Source organism: Bactrocera dorsalis, chromosome 4 (assembly GCF_023373825.1).
Source record: "Bactrocera dorsalis isolate Fly_Bdor chromosome 4, ASM2337382v1, whole genome shotgun sequence".
Classification (NCBI taxonomy): Eukaryota; Metazoa; Arthropoda; class Insecta; order Diptera; family Tephritidae; genus Bactrocera; species Bactrocera dorsalis.
The window spans coordinates 53,226,057-53,246,086 of record NC_064306.1 but is presented as its reverse complement, the minus strand read 5'-3'; the positions used below and the strand labels follow the sequence as shown (position 1 = coordinate 53,246,086).

General features: G+C 37.4%; 1 protein-coding gene across 1 annotated transcript; it reads left to right on the top strand.

The window, feature by feature from the left end:
* Positions 1-10,002: 10,002 nt before the first annotated feature.
* On the top strand, positions 10,003-19,658 carry LOC109579419 (uncharacterized). The gene is made up of 5 exons (XM_049456383.1): positions 10,003-10,475; positions 17,131-17,268; positions 18,221-18,344; positions 19,097-19,253; positions 19,410-19,658. Exons 1-5 carry the CDS (start codon positions 10,341-10,343, stop codon positions 19,576-19,578), a joined length of 723 nt encoding a protein of 240 aa, XP_049312340.1. The 5' UTR covers positions 10,003-10,340; the 3' UTR covers positions 19,579-19,658.
* The last annotated feature ends 372 nt before the right edge of the window (positions 19,659-20,030 follow it).

Here is a 20,030-nt window from a genome sequence, read left to right as displayed (position 1 = left end):
AAAGTCATGGCAAAACGATAGATCGAAAGTACATAAAATTCCCATTGGCGCTCGATAAAAGAGAATGTAGAGAACATGATGAGAATACTAACTGATCACTAACTGGTGATTGGTGGCAAGACTACGCTATAAGCGTTTGGGGCCCCTACGGTATGATACACTGGAGGAGATATCGATAGTGAAACCGCAGAGTCCATAAAATTCGAGTCAGGCTCAGGCATCCTAATGGATGACTACTCCCCTTGGATCTAGCAACTGAATCTGGTATCGTAAAGGATCAAAACTGGTCTATGCGTGGTTTATTGGCCTACCAGACTAACCTAACCTAACCTAAAGGTTTTTTCATATTTCCTAATGCCACACTCATGCCACCCTCGTCTCTGTTTTCAAAAAACTGAGACCATCGATTTTGCCAAACTTCTCTTGTGCCAAAATTTTTTCCAGCTAAATCATTTGACCTGGCTCGAAGCTTCTTATGAGCCACTATTGATGTGTGGCCTCGTCTTGTTTATATAGAATTAAATTCTGGACTTCTTCATATGGTCCACCTGTGGACAGTACAGGTCCGAATTAAAAGTTTGATCTTAGGGCCTGCCAATTCCATCAAACTTAAAGAAAAACTTCCCGGATCGTCAATGAACCACAATCGTTTTAGCTTAACGTTATCCTAAGTGACCCACGTTTCATCACCGGTATCCGTCCACTTCAGAAATTAATCGATTTTATTGCAATTCAAAAGCGATTCGCAGTTGGAAATTCGTCCCATAAGGTTATTTTTTGCGTTAACTCGTGTGACATTCTTTTTGCAACCAGCCTTATTGAAATGATTCCAAACAGTTTTTTGTGCAATCTTTAGCTTATGGTCAACGGAATGAATATTTTCCTCTATATTATCGATATTTTCGGCAATTGGTTTCCAGAGCGTGAGGCATCTTTAACATCAAAATAATCACTACGGATTCGGCGAAATGGTCCTTAGCAGTTCTTCGCCGCCGTAATTGAATATCTCTGACAGCAATGCCTCGGTCCCGCCGCTATGTTGTTCTTCCGAAGAGTAATTGCTTTTCGAACTGCTTCATGGTGGGACCATGGAACGTTTGCCCCAACGTCAGGCAGGCTAGAGAAGCGTTCTCTCCATAATTTCAGTATGTTCTGGGCATTAAATGCCATCTCACAGTTCTCTTATACCGGTTATATGATGACGGGTTATATGACGACATTGATATAGTTCAGCGAATTAAGAGACAGTAGCTACGCTGGCTATGTCAAGTCGTCCCAATGGATGAAAATACTCTAACTCTGAGAGTATTCGACGCAGTACTCACTAAGGGAAGCAGAGGAAGAGGAAAACTCCCACTCCGTTGGAAAGACCAGGTGGAGAAGGACCTGGATACACTTGGAATCTGCAATTGGCTCTAAACAGCGAAGAGGAATGACCGGCGCGCCCCCAAGAAATTATGCTTTAAAAAATTTATCTGTGACTGTTATTATAGCTTTGGTGAAACGGAGATTAACATTTTTTCTTTTTTTTATATATCTTTTATCTCTCCATTCGAAATTGATCGTATGTTTCAAACCTCTGACTTCAACAGACCGGACAAAGGACCTAAAAAGAAAACGCAAAGATAGCGATTATAGCGTCAGCAATTATTACAAACGTACAACTGTTCAAGTCCTCGAGCTTTCATTTTCGCTCATGACCCAATTGTATAGAATTTAATTCCTATAAATACATTTCATTAAAATATTTGAGAAAGTTTTTGTTTTTACATAAATTATGCACACCATTCATGCGGCTAAGTTAATTACATTAAAATTGTCATTCGGACAGACGCACTGATCGCTTCACATTAAATCGCCTGACTTTGTGTTTGAGTCATTTGGAAATGTTGCTGTTGCTTTAAGCTGAAAGTTATGCAGAAAAGTAAAATTTAATCCTGACAATTGAAATGCGTAATTTTCTGCAATTAGAAAGTGAAAGAATTTCAGACTATGCCAAGCAGCAGCGTGGCAGACAAAACAGCTGCAACACCAGCAACAACGGCAGCAAGCGCAGCAGCAAGCATGAAGCGCCATTGCCACACAATGATCACAAAGGAAGAAAGGATGAAAGGGGCAGACTAATTAAGATTTTATCAACAGCGGCCACACTGTTGGCAACAAGCGCATCAACACAATACCTGATGGCGTTGCAACAGCAGCAAGGCAACAACACTAATGATAAGGCAACAACAGCAATAATAAGGCAACAACAGCAGCAATAAGGCAACAGCAGCAATAAGAAGATAACAGCGGCAACCATAAACCAACAACAACTATAATAAACCAACAACAACAACAACAAGGTGACAATTTGACGACGCTGCCGCTTAAGTAGACGGATGAGCGAAGAGCATTCGCCGGCCAGCTGGATAAACGCCTGAGATGAGTGCAGAAGTGAGCCGCATCGGTTGACAGCCCCCGGAGCTTTAGTTGGTTAGATGTGGTTGTGTCGCAGCGACGCGGCTTTGGCTTGTCACATTGCTGCCGTGATGGGAATTAAGTTAAATGCAATTTTCCAGCAAAACGAAGAAGCGCAATAATAACATAAAAACAATAACAATTTCACAAATAATAAATAAATGAAAGAAGCACAAGCACACGCACACACTTACATATATAGCAATAATAACAAAGCGCTGACAATGCGAATGACAATCAATGCGAATCACTTAGCCACACACACACACATACATACACGCATGGATATGGCGTTGACAACGGCGAGTGACAGTAGCACGCACTTCAAAAGCCAAAACGGATTAAAAATACATATACATATAAGTGTGTGAATATATGTGTGTGCAATTGAACTTTCGAATCCGTTTTCTCAACAATTCAACTTAAATGAAAAGTGCAATTTGAAAATGTTCCAACACAATGCATGAGCACACATGTCAACACTAACGAAGAAAACGTACAATTGACCGAAGGCGAGAGTGAGTGTAATCGGCAAAAGTGACAGTACACAAAACATAAGAAACTCCTCCCGAAATAATCACACCAATTCAATTGTTGTTCGTTGCTGCCGCAGGATCTTTCATTATACAAAAATGCGAAGTTTTTCAGCTGACAGGAATGCTTCTACTAACAATATGGACTTATTTGAAATTACGGACACAGGTGTTGCACTCTTCATTTTCGTTTTCATTTTTCAATTATCGTATACTGTATACTTTACTATTTACTCGAAAAGTTTTGATGTTATCATCGAGAAGAATAAGAAAATGCCATAATCGCTTATAGCTGTTCCCGATTCGGCCTTTCTCCGCTCGCTTCTGCTCCTTTGTCAAAAAATTTTCATGTAAAAGCAACAAAAAAAGTTATCGAGCTGAATTGATAGAAGAAAGTATGCGTTATTTCCGCTATTTTCACTATTACCAAGCTTTGTTTTGCATAATTTCGAACAGTTTCTCTATTGTGAATGGTTCAAATGAGAAATAAAAACACAAAAATATATACATATAAGTTAACATAATGCTTAAAATCTGTTATAGTATTCAATTACAGTTATAATAATAGGAGAATGAAGCCATGTGTATACATCATGCTACACTTTGGAGTTGCCAGAAACGATCCTTTTACATATAGCTCAAGCAGCTCACGACTTCCGGAGTAAACCAAGTATACTCTGTATAGCCAAAAAACATCCATCTGAAAGCGAACTAAAGTTAGAAACGTCCCCTCCCCATGATTGCGAGCTGAGTTTGACACCCGCCACGTAAAAAAACACCTCTCTTGAAAAGGATACAGCAGCCTCGGTTAAGAGACCCCCCTTTGATGCAATTGTAAACTCGGCTATAACTTCTTAAACGTTGTCTACACCAATAAAGAAGAAGGAGAATATGTTTGCACCACAATTACTTGCTACATTTTACTAAAGGTGATCTAGTCATAAATCAATTATAACTGTGTGAATTTCTCCATAAATCCATGTAACTCTGAACCATAGTTATTTGGTACAGGAGTTCAGTAGGTATCGATTAGTTTTGGAGATGAAAATTTTCGGGTTAATGATGATATATTAGGTAAAATAATGTCGTAGGGTTGATCCGATGGATTTCATCTAGACAAATGATCGACTTTTATGTTCCCCATAAACTCCTAAAAGTGGATCGCCAGATCCTCATGGATTGACTTAGCATTTTGAGTTTACACAAATTTGTTAAGATGGTTAATATCAATCTCAGCCACTTCACGAGATTCGCCGAAGGTGTGCCTACGGAGATATTTGAATTGTAGTCTAACAAAAGCCGCGCAATAGAGGTGAAAGTGGCAAAATGATTCCACGTCGCCTTCCTCCATACAGCTTTAGCGAATAGCGTCCGACGAAATACATATTTAGTCAGGCCGCATGTAAATCTGGAGGACAGTGTTGAGTCAGAATAGTTTACTTTGCTAGGAGTAAGTGCATCGAAGAACCTCTTATGGTTCGATCTGATCCAAAAGAATATGGCTGTCACACAAGTTCTAGAGCTCTCTGGGGGTCTACAGATCCAGCGCTAGAACGCAAGAGAGCATCAGTAAACCGACTATCCTCTACTATCACGGTGCCTTCCCTTGTAAACTCATGAACTTGATACCCATACAAGACTAATATGGAAGAAGCTTGATGCTATTCGTTACGAGGTCATGTACTCATTGACTAGTTTTGAGCGTATAGTCAGCTAGTTTAAAGCCATTATAGCCGTACGGTTATCAGAGTGATCTTAAAGAAGCTGCACTTCGAACTTTGATGGCAGCCAACTTCGCCTGAAAGACGTTACAATGATCTGGTACGTTGAAACAAGACTTGATTGAGAGCTTCAGATAGGTGATTTCGCTTCCTACCCTCCCGCTTAAGTTCGATACAGCTCTGAATAAGCTCACACCTCTTCGTCAACGGCTTCATCCCACCCGCAAATGCAATCGAAATATGTTAATATTATCAAAAATGATCGGCGATTTGTTATGTCATTTTTCCACTTCAGCGACACTAACGAAATCTATCGTTTTCGGATTCAAACGCACTTAAGTAAAGTGCAATACTTCAAACCCTCCACAAACTTTAAGTCCTTTAAATGTGGGCATTGGTAATCTTAACTTTCTCTCTATTAATTTTTGGCTATATACCTTCTTTATATCAACAACAATCAACCAATAATTCCTTTCCAACATTCATTTAATATTTTGGCAGATTTAGAGCCCGCAGGTGGCAATGTGAAGAAAATTATTCAAAATAATTTAATTACAAAATTGTTGCGGTTTAGAATCTCCAACCTCTTTTTCATTGCAACTCTGGTATTCATGCGGTTTAATCGTAATAAAGATATATCTACTTGAACAAGCATTGATGGAAAGCTCTTAACCAAAAAAAAGAGAAAAAGTGGTAAAAATTTAGAAAAGTTTTTCTTTTACAATTCAAATAATCGGTATAATTAATTTGTAGGTATTTATGTGAATTTGTATATGAAATAAGTTCAAGGTGTTCTAACGAATTTTAAACAAGATTAAAGTAACTTCACTGCTTTAATGTTTTGAGTACCTAACTGCATATAAACAAATATTTATGTATCAGTAATATTACAATTCAAATCAGTAAGAGATTTTTCTGTCATTCCACATCTCACTCACATCTAGGCACGTACATACATATATACTTATACCATACATCTATAGCATGCCGCTAGATTTTCACGCACATACTTATTAAAATGGAAAATGAAAATTCGCCTAGCTAAATCTGTGCAATCAAGTGTCTTACGAATAGCTGACGGCTGCGTGTTCCATTGCGAAGTGTTAGAGATGTTTCACAGCGACCAATTCGGAATGCTACGAATGACCTGCAATCAGCGATTTACTACTTGCAATGCTTGGGCGGGTGCGGTGGAGCAGCGAAGTGGAGACTAAGTGCGTGACGATATCTAAAAATATTGAAGTTGAAGGCAACAGCAAAATTCTTAATTAGAAAATCGCAACAGCGGAAGCGTTACACCCAGCACATTGACAGTCTAATGCGTGGAACCCCTTTTGAATTATGGAAAACTGTGAAAAATGCCGCGGTGCACAGTGGAGTTTTTTAAATGAAACTCTGGGCGAAATTTATTGTTTTCTTTTGGACACCTCAGTCAAATAACCAACGTACAATTGAACTCCAGCCGTATCTCTCCGTCAACAGTATAAAAAAAGAAGCTCGATGCATGGCTGTCACACGAGTAAACGCGATCAAAAACTTCATAGTCCTTATTTCCATCTGCAAAGCGCTGCAAAATTGATCCCTTTCGGAAGCGGCCGGTTACTGGTAAAGATAATGCGTCACTTACGACAGCGCCAATTGAAAACGCTTGTGGTCGTATAGAGGTGAGCCGGGGCCGCGGATCCAACGCAGGATTGACGGCCAATAAAATTTTGTTATGCTTTTGATGCGATTGGCAGTTAATTATCTGCTATGAGCTGTTCCCTTTTCGCCGAGCTCTTAATTCGGAACTGTACTATCAACAATCTGACCATCTGAAGGAAGGAATTGTCGAGAAACGGCTAGTCTTGGCTATTGAGTTAGAAATAGTGTTCCATCAGGATAACAACAGGCCACAAATATCAATAGAGACTCTTCAAAAGCTCCGGAAGCCGAGTTCCTATGCATCCACTAGTCTGGACCTGGCTTCAAGTAATTACTACCTATTCCTGTCTGTGCTGACTACTTTTGTGGGTGAAAAATTCGCCTCAAGAGTAGCTTTTGAAGATCGACTGTCCGAACTTTTTGCCAACAAGTACTCGGGTTTCTATGACAGTGGCATTATGGAATTATATTCATTATGGCTATAAGTTATCGAACAAAGGAGAGATCGGTAACATAATCAACATTGGTTGGGGTTGAAATTGCCAATTGGCTACCTTGACTTAATCATATGATCTGTATACTTTGTCAAAACAATAGTTTCGGCTGAAACCTTTATCATTTTGTCAAGAACTTCGGACGGAAATTTTTTGAAATCTTCTTGAAACTGCCAAACCTGTAATTTCGAAATCAGTTACTTGGTTTTTGAGGGCACCGATCCTCGATCCGTATATGATACAGTCCAAAGACTACTTAATTCAATTCTAAACTACGTTAGACTCCTAATCCGAAAATCGAAAAGATGTACGCAATTAACTAATATCTTCTATGATCTGCTATCCGCCGGCAACCACTGAGCATTCAAAACATCATCTAGATAAGTACATAAAAATGTATGGCAATAAACTCATCACGCTAATAATCAGGCGTTTTCATCTATTCTTGCATTACTGTGCCTGCTCAGCATTCCGCTGCAGTCGAATGACATGCGAATGAAAAGCCGCTTCGTTTTTATGACGCGAGATAAGAAAATGCAAGCACCGGCAGTCAAGTCGTGCAATGCCAGACCAGACCAGTGCGATCGCAATGCCAGAGCGCAACCGCTGCCGCGCCGCCTAGCAGGGTGATCGCACACTTTACGCACTTCCTTGACGCCCCACAAATCCAAGCGAAAATTAATGGATATACACACATACATGGATATGTATGTAAGTATATAAAGTAGTGGAAGCGCCACTCGGTGTGCTCTGACTTTGCTCAATTTCACAAAATCAGAATTTCATACACATTCGTATATATTATACATATGTATGTACTTATATACATATACATACATATATGCATGTACATATGTTTGAGAACTATCTCATGAGTATGTGATTTATATTCTATGCACGAGCGAAAATATTTCAAAAATTGCTCAATGATTATGTTTCAAGTGATAGTCGTCATATAAGAAACAGAACAAGAATGAGTATGAGTCAAATTAAAAAAATATATGTGTATGTGAGTGTGCTAAGTACATTGGGAATGAAAAATACTAATAAATTTTATTATTATTGCGCGTTTGGTGTTTCATTGCTGCTGTCAAGACAAAACAAATATATGTGTAATTTAAAAATGAGAATAAAAAATACGCACATAAATACATATGTAAAACATGAATTAGTTATTCTGTACTTATTTGTAAATACCTGCCCTGTAAGAAAAAATTGTATTAAAAAAAATGCCAACTCAATATGAGTGATATTCAATCGGTTAATCAGGAAACTCAAAACATTTATGATTGAGATAATTTAAATTAATTTTTTTGCTGACGATTTTTTTTTTATATGGAACAGTATTAATTATTTTTTTTTTTTAATATATATTTTTTTGGCTAAATGTATAACCAATTGAAACTGTTTTATATTAAAAAAAAACTTTCATTATATGAAATATAAGGAATATTTCACTAATCACTTCCAAAAAAATCACTCAATGGAGCCTTTTTTCCACCCTTTACGGATTATGAGATCAAATTATTGTCGTTTCTGTTATTGTATCAACTCTCTACTCAAATTATTAAACTTTTTTTTATGCTCTCGAACATATACTGTGCCCAAAAAATAATTTAACTGCGAAGGATTTGGAGAATTATTTATTTTTTTTTAGGCTGGTAGTACTGTCAGTCACATTTATGTCAAAATATTCATTAGTGTTTGAGATACGTGTCGTTTGTAAGCTGCTAAAAGTGAGTTTTTCGTTTTTTGCGATGTCGAAATTTGTTGAGCAAAGAATTTGCATTAAATTTTGTTTATGGAATCAATTTTCTGTTGCGGATACGTTGAGGATGGTGCAGAAAGCCTTTGGCGATGAGGCTATATCTAAAAAAAAAATGTTTACAAATGGTATAGTGAGTTCCAAGCCGGCCGTGAACGAAGAGCGTCCAGGGCGACCATCAACCTCACGTTCAACAAATCAAAGATTTGATGTTGAAAAACCGTCGATTAACAATTAGAGACCCTGCTGATGAAGTTGGCATATCGAAAGGCTCAGCCAATACCATTTTGAAGGATGTTTTGGGCCTCGAGTGCGTCAAATCTCGACTGGTACCGAAAACATTGAATTTTTTGGAAAAAAGGCGTCGCGTTGAAGTGTGTGAAATGATGCTTTCCGACTATCAGGGTGAAATGCATTTTAACTAGCGATGAGATTTGGATCTATGCTTACGACCGCGAAACAACCGATCAGTCGTGCGAATATCGTGCCAAAAGAGAGCCGAGACCAAAAAAATCGCGCCAAAGTCGCTCAAAAATCAAGGTCATGTTGACTGTTTTCTTCGATTATCGTGGTGTTGTGCATTATGAATTCCTTCCAACCGGTCAAACAGTCAACAAGGAATATTATTTGAACGTTATGCGTCGTTTGCGTAACGCTATCCGCCTAAAAAGGCCGGAATTGTTGAAAGACAATTCTTGGTTTTTACACCACGATAATGCACTATCCCAAACTGCCCTCGTAATTCGTGATCATTTCGCCAAAAACTCAACCCATATCGTTCCGCAACCACCGTATACACCTGATCTGGCGCCGTGCGACTTCTGGCACTTCACCAAGCTCGAAAGACCGCTCCGGGGGCACCGTTTTTATACGATAGAGGAGATTCAAGCCGCAGCGAAGACGGAACTGAAGGCCATCCCAGAAAGTGACTACAACCTGTGTTTCGGAGATTAGAAAATCCGTTGGCATAAGTGCGCATCGGGAGGGTATTACTTGAAGGGGATGAAACGGAATTGAAGAAGAAGCTAAGCATATCCTTATATCGATTGGACCAATAAATTAAAAACCAAGTAGATACCTTCAGAAAACACTTTCGATGGCAAAATAAATTTCCTCTAAAGTCAATGAATAAGTGTTCCTACAGGGCCACTCTAATAACAACAACAACGCCAACAATAGCGACAATCACTTTAGCAGGCCATCAACACAAATTACAACAACTTATACAGCCACTTCGAGTGGCGGGTGTTCTTATCCGCAATTTTATTTCATTTCATTTGACTTTTTTGTTATTACTTTTTTTAATTGCTATTTTTTTTTTCTTTATATGTACATATGTATGTAGTATTTTACGCTCCACAATCGTCGCTACCATTTACAAATCGCTGGAGCTCCGCAGCGCGCCATCGCTTAGCATACAACACAATCGCAGCCAGTTAGCGCGTCGCTGCCGGTCGGGAATGGCGTAAAATATTTTTGTTGTAAAAAGCACAAAATGTCAAAATAGTTCTCTGCTGTTTTTTTGTTTTTGAATTGAGTTGTACAAAATTGGCAATTTCACCAACAGTTGGTGTTCTATACACGTTCGCCGAGGCAACGCGCATCTATTTGGTATGAGACGAAGTAAACAAACGGCTGGAGAAAGAAAGTGAAATAGCCGCGACATTTTATGCAGAAAAGTTAAATTAAAAGAAATTTTATTAAAAAGACGCGGAAAGTAAAAATGTCATCTTGGCGAGCTGCGATATTGTTCTTCTTCTTGATCGCACTGTTGAGTTTTGAATTCGTCTCACCTTGGATGAATTTCAACAGTTATGTGTCGAAGAAGCGCACCGATTTGAAAAAACGTTGTCCGAATGTGAGTTTGTTATACAGTTACTATAGTGATAGCAGCGATATCGTGGGTGTGGGTGTGTGTGTTTGTGTGTGGTTTTGTTTTTAACGGAAACTGTGAGCAAAAAATATTATATTATCAGTATTTCCTGGGTTATGCGAAGCATGCATGAATGATTTAATATTAAATTCATGCTTACTTACATGTGTGTAGGAATGTGCATACAAAAATACATAAAAATTATATTAATTACTCTATTTATTTATCGGTTGTTGACAAAAGTAACAGTGTTATATTATATTTCAATGGAAATTAATGAGTTTTATCGATGAAATTATATTTATATAAGCATATGGATTCAAATATATGATATGCATATATACTTACATACATATTCAACTCAATATTTTTCATGTGTCGAAATAATTCACAAAAAAATTTGCAGTAATTATTTTTTAGTACTAAATTTGAGGAAACAACGTCAAATAATTTTATTTCTTACTAACTGTAATTCAGTTGAAATTAGTGCCAACCAATGATGTAATATTTATTTTGTTTATTACGCGCTAATTTGGATTTAGCTAACACCAGAGTGGAGTGATATATGCCGTCTACCAACAGGGATGCCGTGATTTTGACAACTCGTGGCGGCCATATTGACTTGTGTCAAATTTTGTCAGTGTGTTCAATAAAGTTTGCCATTACACCACGTCACGTTTCACTTTGGTACAACACTTGAAAATTGTTCAAGATTATTTCACAAATTCATGTTCTCCGGTTGCTACTGAATTCGGTGGATATCGAAAAATCATCTCTCAAATGAGGCCCATTTCTAGCTTAATGACTTCGTCAACATACAAAATTGTCGCTATTTGCGTGAGTCAAACTTACGTGTGGTTCAGCAAACGCAATTGAACCACAAAAATTGACGGTTTCGTTCCGATTGTGGTATGACGGCATCATTGGGCCTTATTTCTTTCGAAAGTCAGTAAGTGTTATAACACGATACTGACCGAGCTCTTTTCCCGTAATTTGATGAAATCGGCAATGGCCTCATGTTTCACATCTATATATAGACAAATTGCGAGAAAATTTGTCGACTCATTTATTTCGAGAAAAGACACAAGCAAATGACCGCAAGGGTCATGCGATTTAACGTCTCTAGATAATTTTCTTTCGGAGTATTTTATATTAATTTAGCAGAAATTCCAGCCAAACACTGCACCGGGTCATCGAAACATAAAGGAAATGGGTTTAGATATGCAAACGAAGCCATGTTAGGTTCCTACCCAAGTCCTATATCGGCGGTTCCTACATATGAGCAGCTTCTCAGAGAGAGAAGGACTTGTGCGAAATTTCAGATCAATATCACTGGTGTGCCCTTTGAAACAAGCTCCCAGAATTTGAATAGTATTGTCAATGGTAGCGAATCCCCATGCATTTTCTCAGTTTTAGAAACGGGAAAAAGTAACAAAGACAAGAGTTCATCTAACAGATGATCTAAACGAAATTAAGCAGCTTTGCGTTTTTGGAAAATATATGAATGTGGTGTTCCAACTTTTCGGTACCTTCTTTCGCATACGATTTGTTTTTAGCTTCAAATAGATCTCTGGAATAAACAGTACTTTGTTCTTGTTTGTTCGGTCTTTCACAATTCCTTCCTTCAAACGCTCCATTAATGTTTTTCAAATACGGCAGTTGATGGTTTTTCAAACAGTCGATGAAAAGTTGTCCATATGCATCAAAAATATAGGCGCCATAACCTTGACAACTGACCGTTACAACTTTGTTTGCTCTGGACTCCGTTACTGGTGTACATGATCCTCTTGGATCACTCTTTCTTGAACACAGGAGTTAAATGATGAATCTATGTTTTCTTCATAGCTCTTTTTCAGAAAGAAATAATGATTGTTTAACATTACGAATATTTTGTATTTAATCGACAAACATGCTATCGATATAGCTGACTCTCCGTGGAGTCAATCTCTAACTTGCCCAAGCAGCAAGCAAACGTGGCATGAATGGAATAAGAGCGCCACCTGCTGATTATTAAAATTCGAAAGGAATGACATAAAGAATTCTAGTAGTAGTGCTAATAGATCACTATCGAATTCCTGACATGCTTGGGAACACCATACAATGAATATTGTAGAAGCTGTAAAAAGGTATATGAAGAAGAGACTACAGAACATCTTATATGGGACTATACTCTATTCAGGCTTTGTAAAGAAAAATAATCGCAACTATCGGTCGATTTTTTCTTACAGGAATGGCGGTGGTAGAGAAAGGATATAATAGGGTGGAAGGACTTTAGTGCTAGTGATTTAACAATGGACCTCCTAAAGGTCATTGACCGACTTAACAACGTGAAAGAAAATCGAATCTCAGTAATATTAGGAATAATCTCCGAATTTAGGATATCTCAACTTGCCATTATCCGAATTGTTCCGTAATATAGCTGAATTGGAAACAATGTGAAACTTTTGGAGAAGTCAGAGAAGGTGACGACATTTGGTTCAATACATGTTAGGAGATAATACAATAGATGATCTCAACATCTCGAATGGATCGGATCAACCAAATTGGTTAATGCTTTAGTTATCAAACATGTTAAGTCAATCAGTCAAATTATTGACATATGGAGATCAAACTTCTTCTTCTTCTTAATTGGCGTAGACACAGCTTACGCGATTATAGCCGAGTTAACAACCGCGATCAAACTTCACAATAATATAAAAAAAGGTTATATAAATCCGATCGAATTTGTATTTGTATCGATTATTTATGCGCGCATAGTTTGAATGGAACAGTCCGGGTCAAATTTGATCTTCAGTGCATGTATGCAAATCCGAGTGAATTCTGATAACAGGAATTTAAATAGCTTAGAAATGAAGTGGATTGATTTTCGATAATAAATTAATTCATAATTAATAATAATTAATTAATAATAAATAAAAGGGTGTCATTCCCAGAACTAGGTCCTACTAGTCCTAACTATGAAATCGTACGCTTACTGATTTCGCCAAAAACTTTAATCGCATACCAAAAGCTTTTACTAAATGAATAGCCTGCAATGAATCCGCAATTCATCACATAAATCATAAGATTGGTGCCAAATGGAACATTCAATTAAAGTATGCAAATTTGCGCTGCATTTTCGATTTTGTTCTAAATAATTTACATTCCATGCGAAACACACCTTCCATACAAATTTGCCAAAGTATCGATTTGTGTGTGTTTTGGTGGATATTTGCGGTGTGTGTTCACCTGTGAGTTATTGCACGCGCTTTTCTTTTTGCAAACAAACTAGATCACAGCGACGTGCAGCGCCGGCGACTGTCGATCGCGCATCACTTGCCGGGCGAGAGATGCCGCTAGCAATATATTGATACTGAACATATACATATGTATATGGTTTATATACATATATGTATATGTATGTAAGCGTGTGTGCATGTGCGCGCGATGTCAAGCGGCCACTGAAACAGAAAATAGCAATTCCAAATAATTCCAAATATACACTTTCTTTTCTGCACTTGGCAGTACGCCCAAACATGCCACACACACATAATCTCCTCCCCTTGCGCCAAAGCTGCGCGCCGCGTACTAATCTGGATGGTTGGACGCGCCACCACCACATCCACTATCCCAATCACACATACAGCCACACATGTAAGCGACTGAATTGCTGATGCGGCTGCTGTTGTGACCGCATGCGCTCGCATTCTAAATACCTTTTGCTTGAGCGACAGCCACCAAAACAACAGCAACAGCAACCACAACAACTGAATCAGCAAAGCAGCCGTGTAATGCGAAAAAATAGAAAATTTTAATGTAAATACGTTTTTCATCAAATGGAATCTCATCAATATGCGGCACACGCGACACTGCACATTTATCAGAATGACGGAAAAGAAACGACCGCGCGCAGACGAGTAAATCGCTGCTGCCTACCACCTAGCCTTGGTCAGGCCAAGTCAAGCGCCAGCATCTAAGCATGTGTGTGTGCATTTGTGTTTGTGTGTGTGTGGCTGGAGTAAGCGCGCGGCAGGCAATGAGCGTGTGCGCATGCGTTGGGCGACGTACCGTTTTGGCCGCGCCAAAAATCAATCACACTTTCTAAGTGGCCAAGTCTGAGCGCGCGACGCTCTCAAGATAGAGCCAAATTCATGGCCAACTAAAAGCGGATTTTTTTTTTGTTTTTGCTTCTGTTGACAGAATGCCATCGCGTTTGCGCATTCGAAATGTGATCCATTTAGTTGAATTCCTTTTTCTGTTGTTGTTTTTGTTGTTGTGCACTCATCAACTTTTCTAGTTTAAGATTCTAGTGGGCGTTGGATAATTGCTATTTTTAATGTGCATGAGTGAAATGCTGCGAAAGAAAAAGTATTTTAATATAGATAAAACGAGAGACAGTTGATTCCCTTCTTACTTTTGCTTTTAGAGACATTTTTTGTTGATTTTGAAGCAGTCACCTAAATTCCAACGGCTTGGATTTTAATTTTTCAAAAACAAAACATAAAATGTGGTCTTTATTACTCTCTGTCATAATACTTGAAACGCTGGCTAGTCCATCGCGATATATTTTCGCTTCCAGAATTCCATCGTCCTTGCTTGGCGGTGTGCTTCCAACGTATTCTTCAGACAGTTCACTGTTATATCCATTCAGCGAGTTTTAGAACCATTCAGTCGGTCTCTTCAGGGTAATCGCAACATTAGGCCACAGTTTGGTTTTTCATCTTAAAAAAAAGTTGCAACCTTTCAAAATCTTTTGATTTTTTTTCGGTCAATATATTCAATTACCTTTCTCACTCTTTCGTAGAAAAAATATACCTCTCTTTCTGTTTCCACCCACTGTACCGCCGTTCTTTTTTCATACCGTTTTTTTTTCATCCAGAAAATATTGCGCTACACCACGTGACACCATTCTTCTTAAACATTTTTCGGCAGAAAAGAAGTAAATCAAATTTATCCAGTAGGGAGGCGAACAAACATTAAATGTCTTCATCATTTTAGGAAGATAAGCTATTTTTTTTACGAAGTGCGTCTTCAACTTCAGATTTGTCATGAGTATCTTGTCTTAAGTGCTACGGTTCTTCTAGATGGGCATTTCCCACAATTAAGAAAACTAGTGTCTACCTCTAAGCGAACACAAGCCTTCTCGCTGCGATTGGCTTGTCGCAAGACGAACTCAATCAGGTGGCTTACGGCTTCGTTCGCGAAGTTCAAGTCTCCGGGACGTGGTCTTTCTGTAACAGAGAGAGAGACAGAGAGATGGATCTCTATACCCAAAGTAGGAAGGAATGAATATTCACTGGACAAATGGTACACTGACGGCTCGAAAACGGGGGAGAAAATTGGCGCAGGAGATGCAAGACCACGCACCAAACTCTCCATACCTATGGGAAGTTTTCCTAGCATATCCCAAGCAGAGGTCTTTGCTATAAGCCTCCAGTACAACGATCACAATGAACGTATGGTTATAACCAGCGACAGTCAAGCGACTCTAAAAGTGATCTCAGCATACGAGATCAAATCACTATTGGTGTAGGAGTTTATAGAGCGCCTGAGCAGTATATCAGATCATAACCAAGTGCACCTTCTCTCGGTGCCGGGTCAAAAAGGTATAGCCAGGAATGAGCTAGTTAATGAGCTCGCCCGCTTTGCAGCATCCACCAACATGGTAGGGCCAGAACCTTTCATTGCGGTTGGTCCCCTACCATTAAAGAGCTGCTCCGCAAAAATAAATGAGTGGGCACGGAGGGGAATTGGCATTCACCATGCCAAGTGGCTAATAGGTAGTTACAGCCTTAAAAGGCTTAAATATGTAATCAACCTCCAAAGTGACAAACTCAGGCTACTTGTCGCCTTTTACTCTGGCCATTGTAAGTCAAGAAGTACTTATATAATATGGCCCTAGCTTCTTGTGCGAACTGCCGGTTCTGCGACTTAAAGTCTGAAACTCCAGAACACCTGCAAATTGTCTGCATAGCAGTTTGTAGACGCAGAATAAAAGCCCTTTGATTCATGATTCCAAATAGGGATCACAGCGCTTCCATAGCACCTAGCAGTATATTGGAATTTATCAATATGCTGGGGCTAAGTGAGTGGTTGCGTCTTAGGAGAGGGTACTATAGACCTTAGGTCGCCGTGCAATCCTCATTTATTTATTTAATATAATTTCATCTTATCTAAGTCGTGTTTAATGTGTAAATCATAAAAACTCCCTACAAAAGCTTTTGATCTACCTAATGACACTATGCTAAGACTGATCCTGCGAACGGATGAGTGGATCGTTATCTTAAGCTACCATATTTGTTTTTATACCTATTCAATATACTCGTACAAAGACGTATAGCGGTCTCTATTTGTAAAAAACGTCTCTGATTCTACAATTATGTTTAAGGCATAAAGTGATCGCCATCAACTAAGAGAATCTTATTCGAGCAGGATTTCGATTTGTTTTTATAGAGTCAACTCTCGAGATAAGATAAATGTTCACATACTTATAAACCTATCATAATGTTCATAACAGATATGTAAATGATAAGCCATTGACTTCGCTGACCTTAGCTGGATACTCCTATTATTTAAATTTTAAAATATTTAAATTTTTAAATAATTTTCAACTATTATATTATACTCATTTATATGATGAAATGTGTAAATTTTGTTGCAGGTTCGTGCCATACGGAATTTTGATCTGGAATCGATGATGGGATTCTGGTATGTTGTCCAGTATTATGCATCGACTGAAGAGTTGCCAGAATATGCCTGCATGCAAAGCGATTTTACATTCTCCGCCGAGGATCAACATGTAAGTAGCCAATACTTATTACCTTTGCATATGGATTTCTACAAATTTTTCAACTTTTGTTTTGATATTATATGTATGACAAAGGGATTGTCATTGGAAGAAGGTTGGTAGGTTAAGTCCAGCTCGACTCATCAGATGTTGTCATCGTCCATGGCTCTGCACCATATAGCAGGACGGGAATAATGAGTGACTTATAGAGTTTGGTTTATGTTCGAGAGAGAGGACTTTACTTCTCAATAGCCTACTCAATTCTCCGAAGTAGCACCTGTTGGCAAGAGTTATTCCGTGTTGGATTTCGAGGCTGAAATTGTTGTTGCTGTTAATACTTGTTCCAAGATAGGCGCGGTTGTCGCCGTACACCAGCAGCTATACACTCTGCTACTTTAGTTCTGCAACACGAATTATTTTCTCCAAGAGTAGATTGAAGACAGTTCGAAGAGATTATAAACGTATTAAATTTAGAGATTACACTTTCTTAGGGTATATTCATATACATATATACATACGTATGTATACAAAGAGAATGAAATAATCCATAGCGTCAAAATAGATTGTGATCGGCCTTCATGTGAGCGAAATTAGTTCAAGTACGAAAGAAACTATCTATGTATGTATGTATGTATATAGTATTTATTGTTAAGTAAAAGTGCTTATAGATTAATTTAGACATACATACATACATACATAAATATCTTGATGTACATATATGTACACATATGTATGTAAATGGATGAGTAAGCGTCCGGGTCAAATTTGATCATCTGACTTTTCAGCAGAAATTTAAATAAATCAAGGCATTAAATATAAAATAATTAATAATTATATATGAATTTATTTCGAATTCGAAAGTATTTTCGCTTATTCAAATACCAATTTTTATATAATATTAGTTTTCTAATTTACAAATATATTTTTATGTAATTTATATCATAATTTTAAATTTTTCTTCTAGATAACCATGAATTTTAGTTATATTTTCGCCGAAGATCCATTGCGTGAGAAATTACAAGGCAACATTACCTGGTATATACCCGATTTCGAAACACCGGCGCACTGGATGCACACCGAGGATATTTGTAAGCAAAAACATTGAAAAAAACTTTAAAATACAAAATAATAGTAAATAATATATTCTTGTGTTAATAATAATTTAAATCATTACAGTGAAAAGTATAAATGCCATCTGATCAAATTTGAACTGGGCTGAGCCATATAAACAGGGCGGGCAAACCGAATCGCAAAAAGTTTTTTCCAAGATTGGTACTCGTACAAACACATTTATGTATATAAATTATGTTAGTGTTAGTATTAGAGAACCCTACATTCACCTCAGACATGAGTTTATGAAAAAGACGTAGAAACTAAAAATGAGAAGAAACCGAAAAAAATAATATTCTTTGAAGTAACTAAAGACCATCCCAGCCGAGGCATCTAATAAGTATATGGAATATTTAAATAAACGTCTTTATTGGGGCAAAAGCTTATTTTTAAAAAATGCGAAAACTTATTTTTTTATTATTGTTGTCCGGGTCAAATTTGATGGTATGGTATTCTTAAAATAGATTTCAGTAATATGTTTTTTTTACGCCAGTAAAGAAGAAGGAAAATATTTTTTTATTTATTACTTACTTCTGTAAGAGCAGCGAATAATCAAATAAATATAAGTTTTCATCCAACAAGTTGCGGCGGCTTCCCTAAAAGGTGCCAATAAAAAATATATTTCTTCTATGTAAGGTTATCAACTCTTTTCAACGAACAACGTGCAATAAATATATAACTATTAGTAGCTTTTTCCTCAAAATAATTATAGAATCACTATTTTTTACAGATGAGGGCATCTACAATACTTACGTCATCGATACAGACTACAAATCGTGGAGCCTAGTAATGCATTGTGCGGAAAAGAAAAAATCACCGCGTTACTTATCAGCGTTGTTGTTGTCGCGAGAACCGCAACTCGGCGATAATGTCATAAACTTCTTGAGGTATTTTTATTTATACTTGACGGGTGTATATAATATTTTATAAAAATAAAAATACTTTACCAAAATGTACATAAATAATCAGTTTATTTATGTTATAATATGCGTCCGCATGACCTAGTAACAATACTTAAATCCATAACCTACTTCATTTTCTAGGGAAAAGCTACCTCGCTACGATATAGACTTGTCGTTTATGTTTCCGATTAATCAGACGTGCCACAATTTAATGGAATCTGTTAATGACGATCCTCTTGCTTATATACTAAACGAAGAGAAGGAAGAAGAGGAGTCGACGAATAAAGTCAAACTTATTTTAAAAACATAAGCCAATCTCAAAACAAAAAAATGTTTATAATACTAAAATTGTATGTAGACATAAAAGTATTCAATAAATTTTATAATTAATTTGGTTTTCAATTTTTTTATAAATATATCAATAGAACCAAAATATATGTATTTAGATATATAATATGTATGTATATATAATATGTTTCATAAATATGAAGATACTGCTGATATGGTATGTGTTTGATGTATCACTCCAAAGACAATCGAATCAACGGGCGATATTTAAGGGCTCCAAGAAAAACTCCTTCAATGAAGCTACATTAACCCAATTCAGGTTCCTACGTTCGTCATCAGTGCACGATGTGTACTCTACTGCGTGTCAGGAATGTCGAAACAATGTTTTAGTCCGTATTATTTTAAAATGAATATGGAAAAAAATTAAAAAATGTAATTAAATATATAATATACACGTATTAGTTAACTGTATAT

Bases quoted from the DNA above. Each gene is read 5' to 3' on its own strand.
- LOC109579419 (XM_049456383.1), top strand. From the start codon at position 10,341: ATGTCATCTTGGCGAGCTGCGATATTGTTCTTCTTCTTGATCGCACTG. The intron at 10,476-17,130 runs GTGAGTTTGTTA...ATTTTGTTGCAG, and splicing joins TGAAAAAACGTTGTCCGAAT to GTTCGTGCCATACGGAATTT. The intron at 17,269-18,220 runs GTAAGTAGCCAA...TTTTTCTTCTAG, and splicing joins TCTCCGCCGAGGATCAACAT to ATAACCATGAATTTTAGTTA.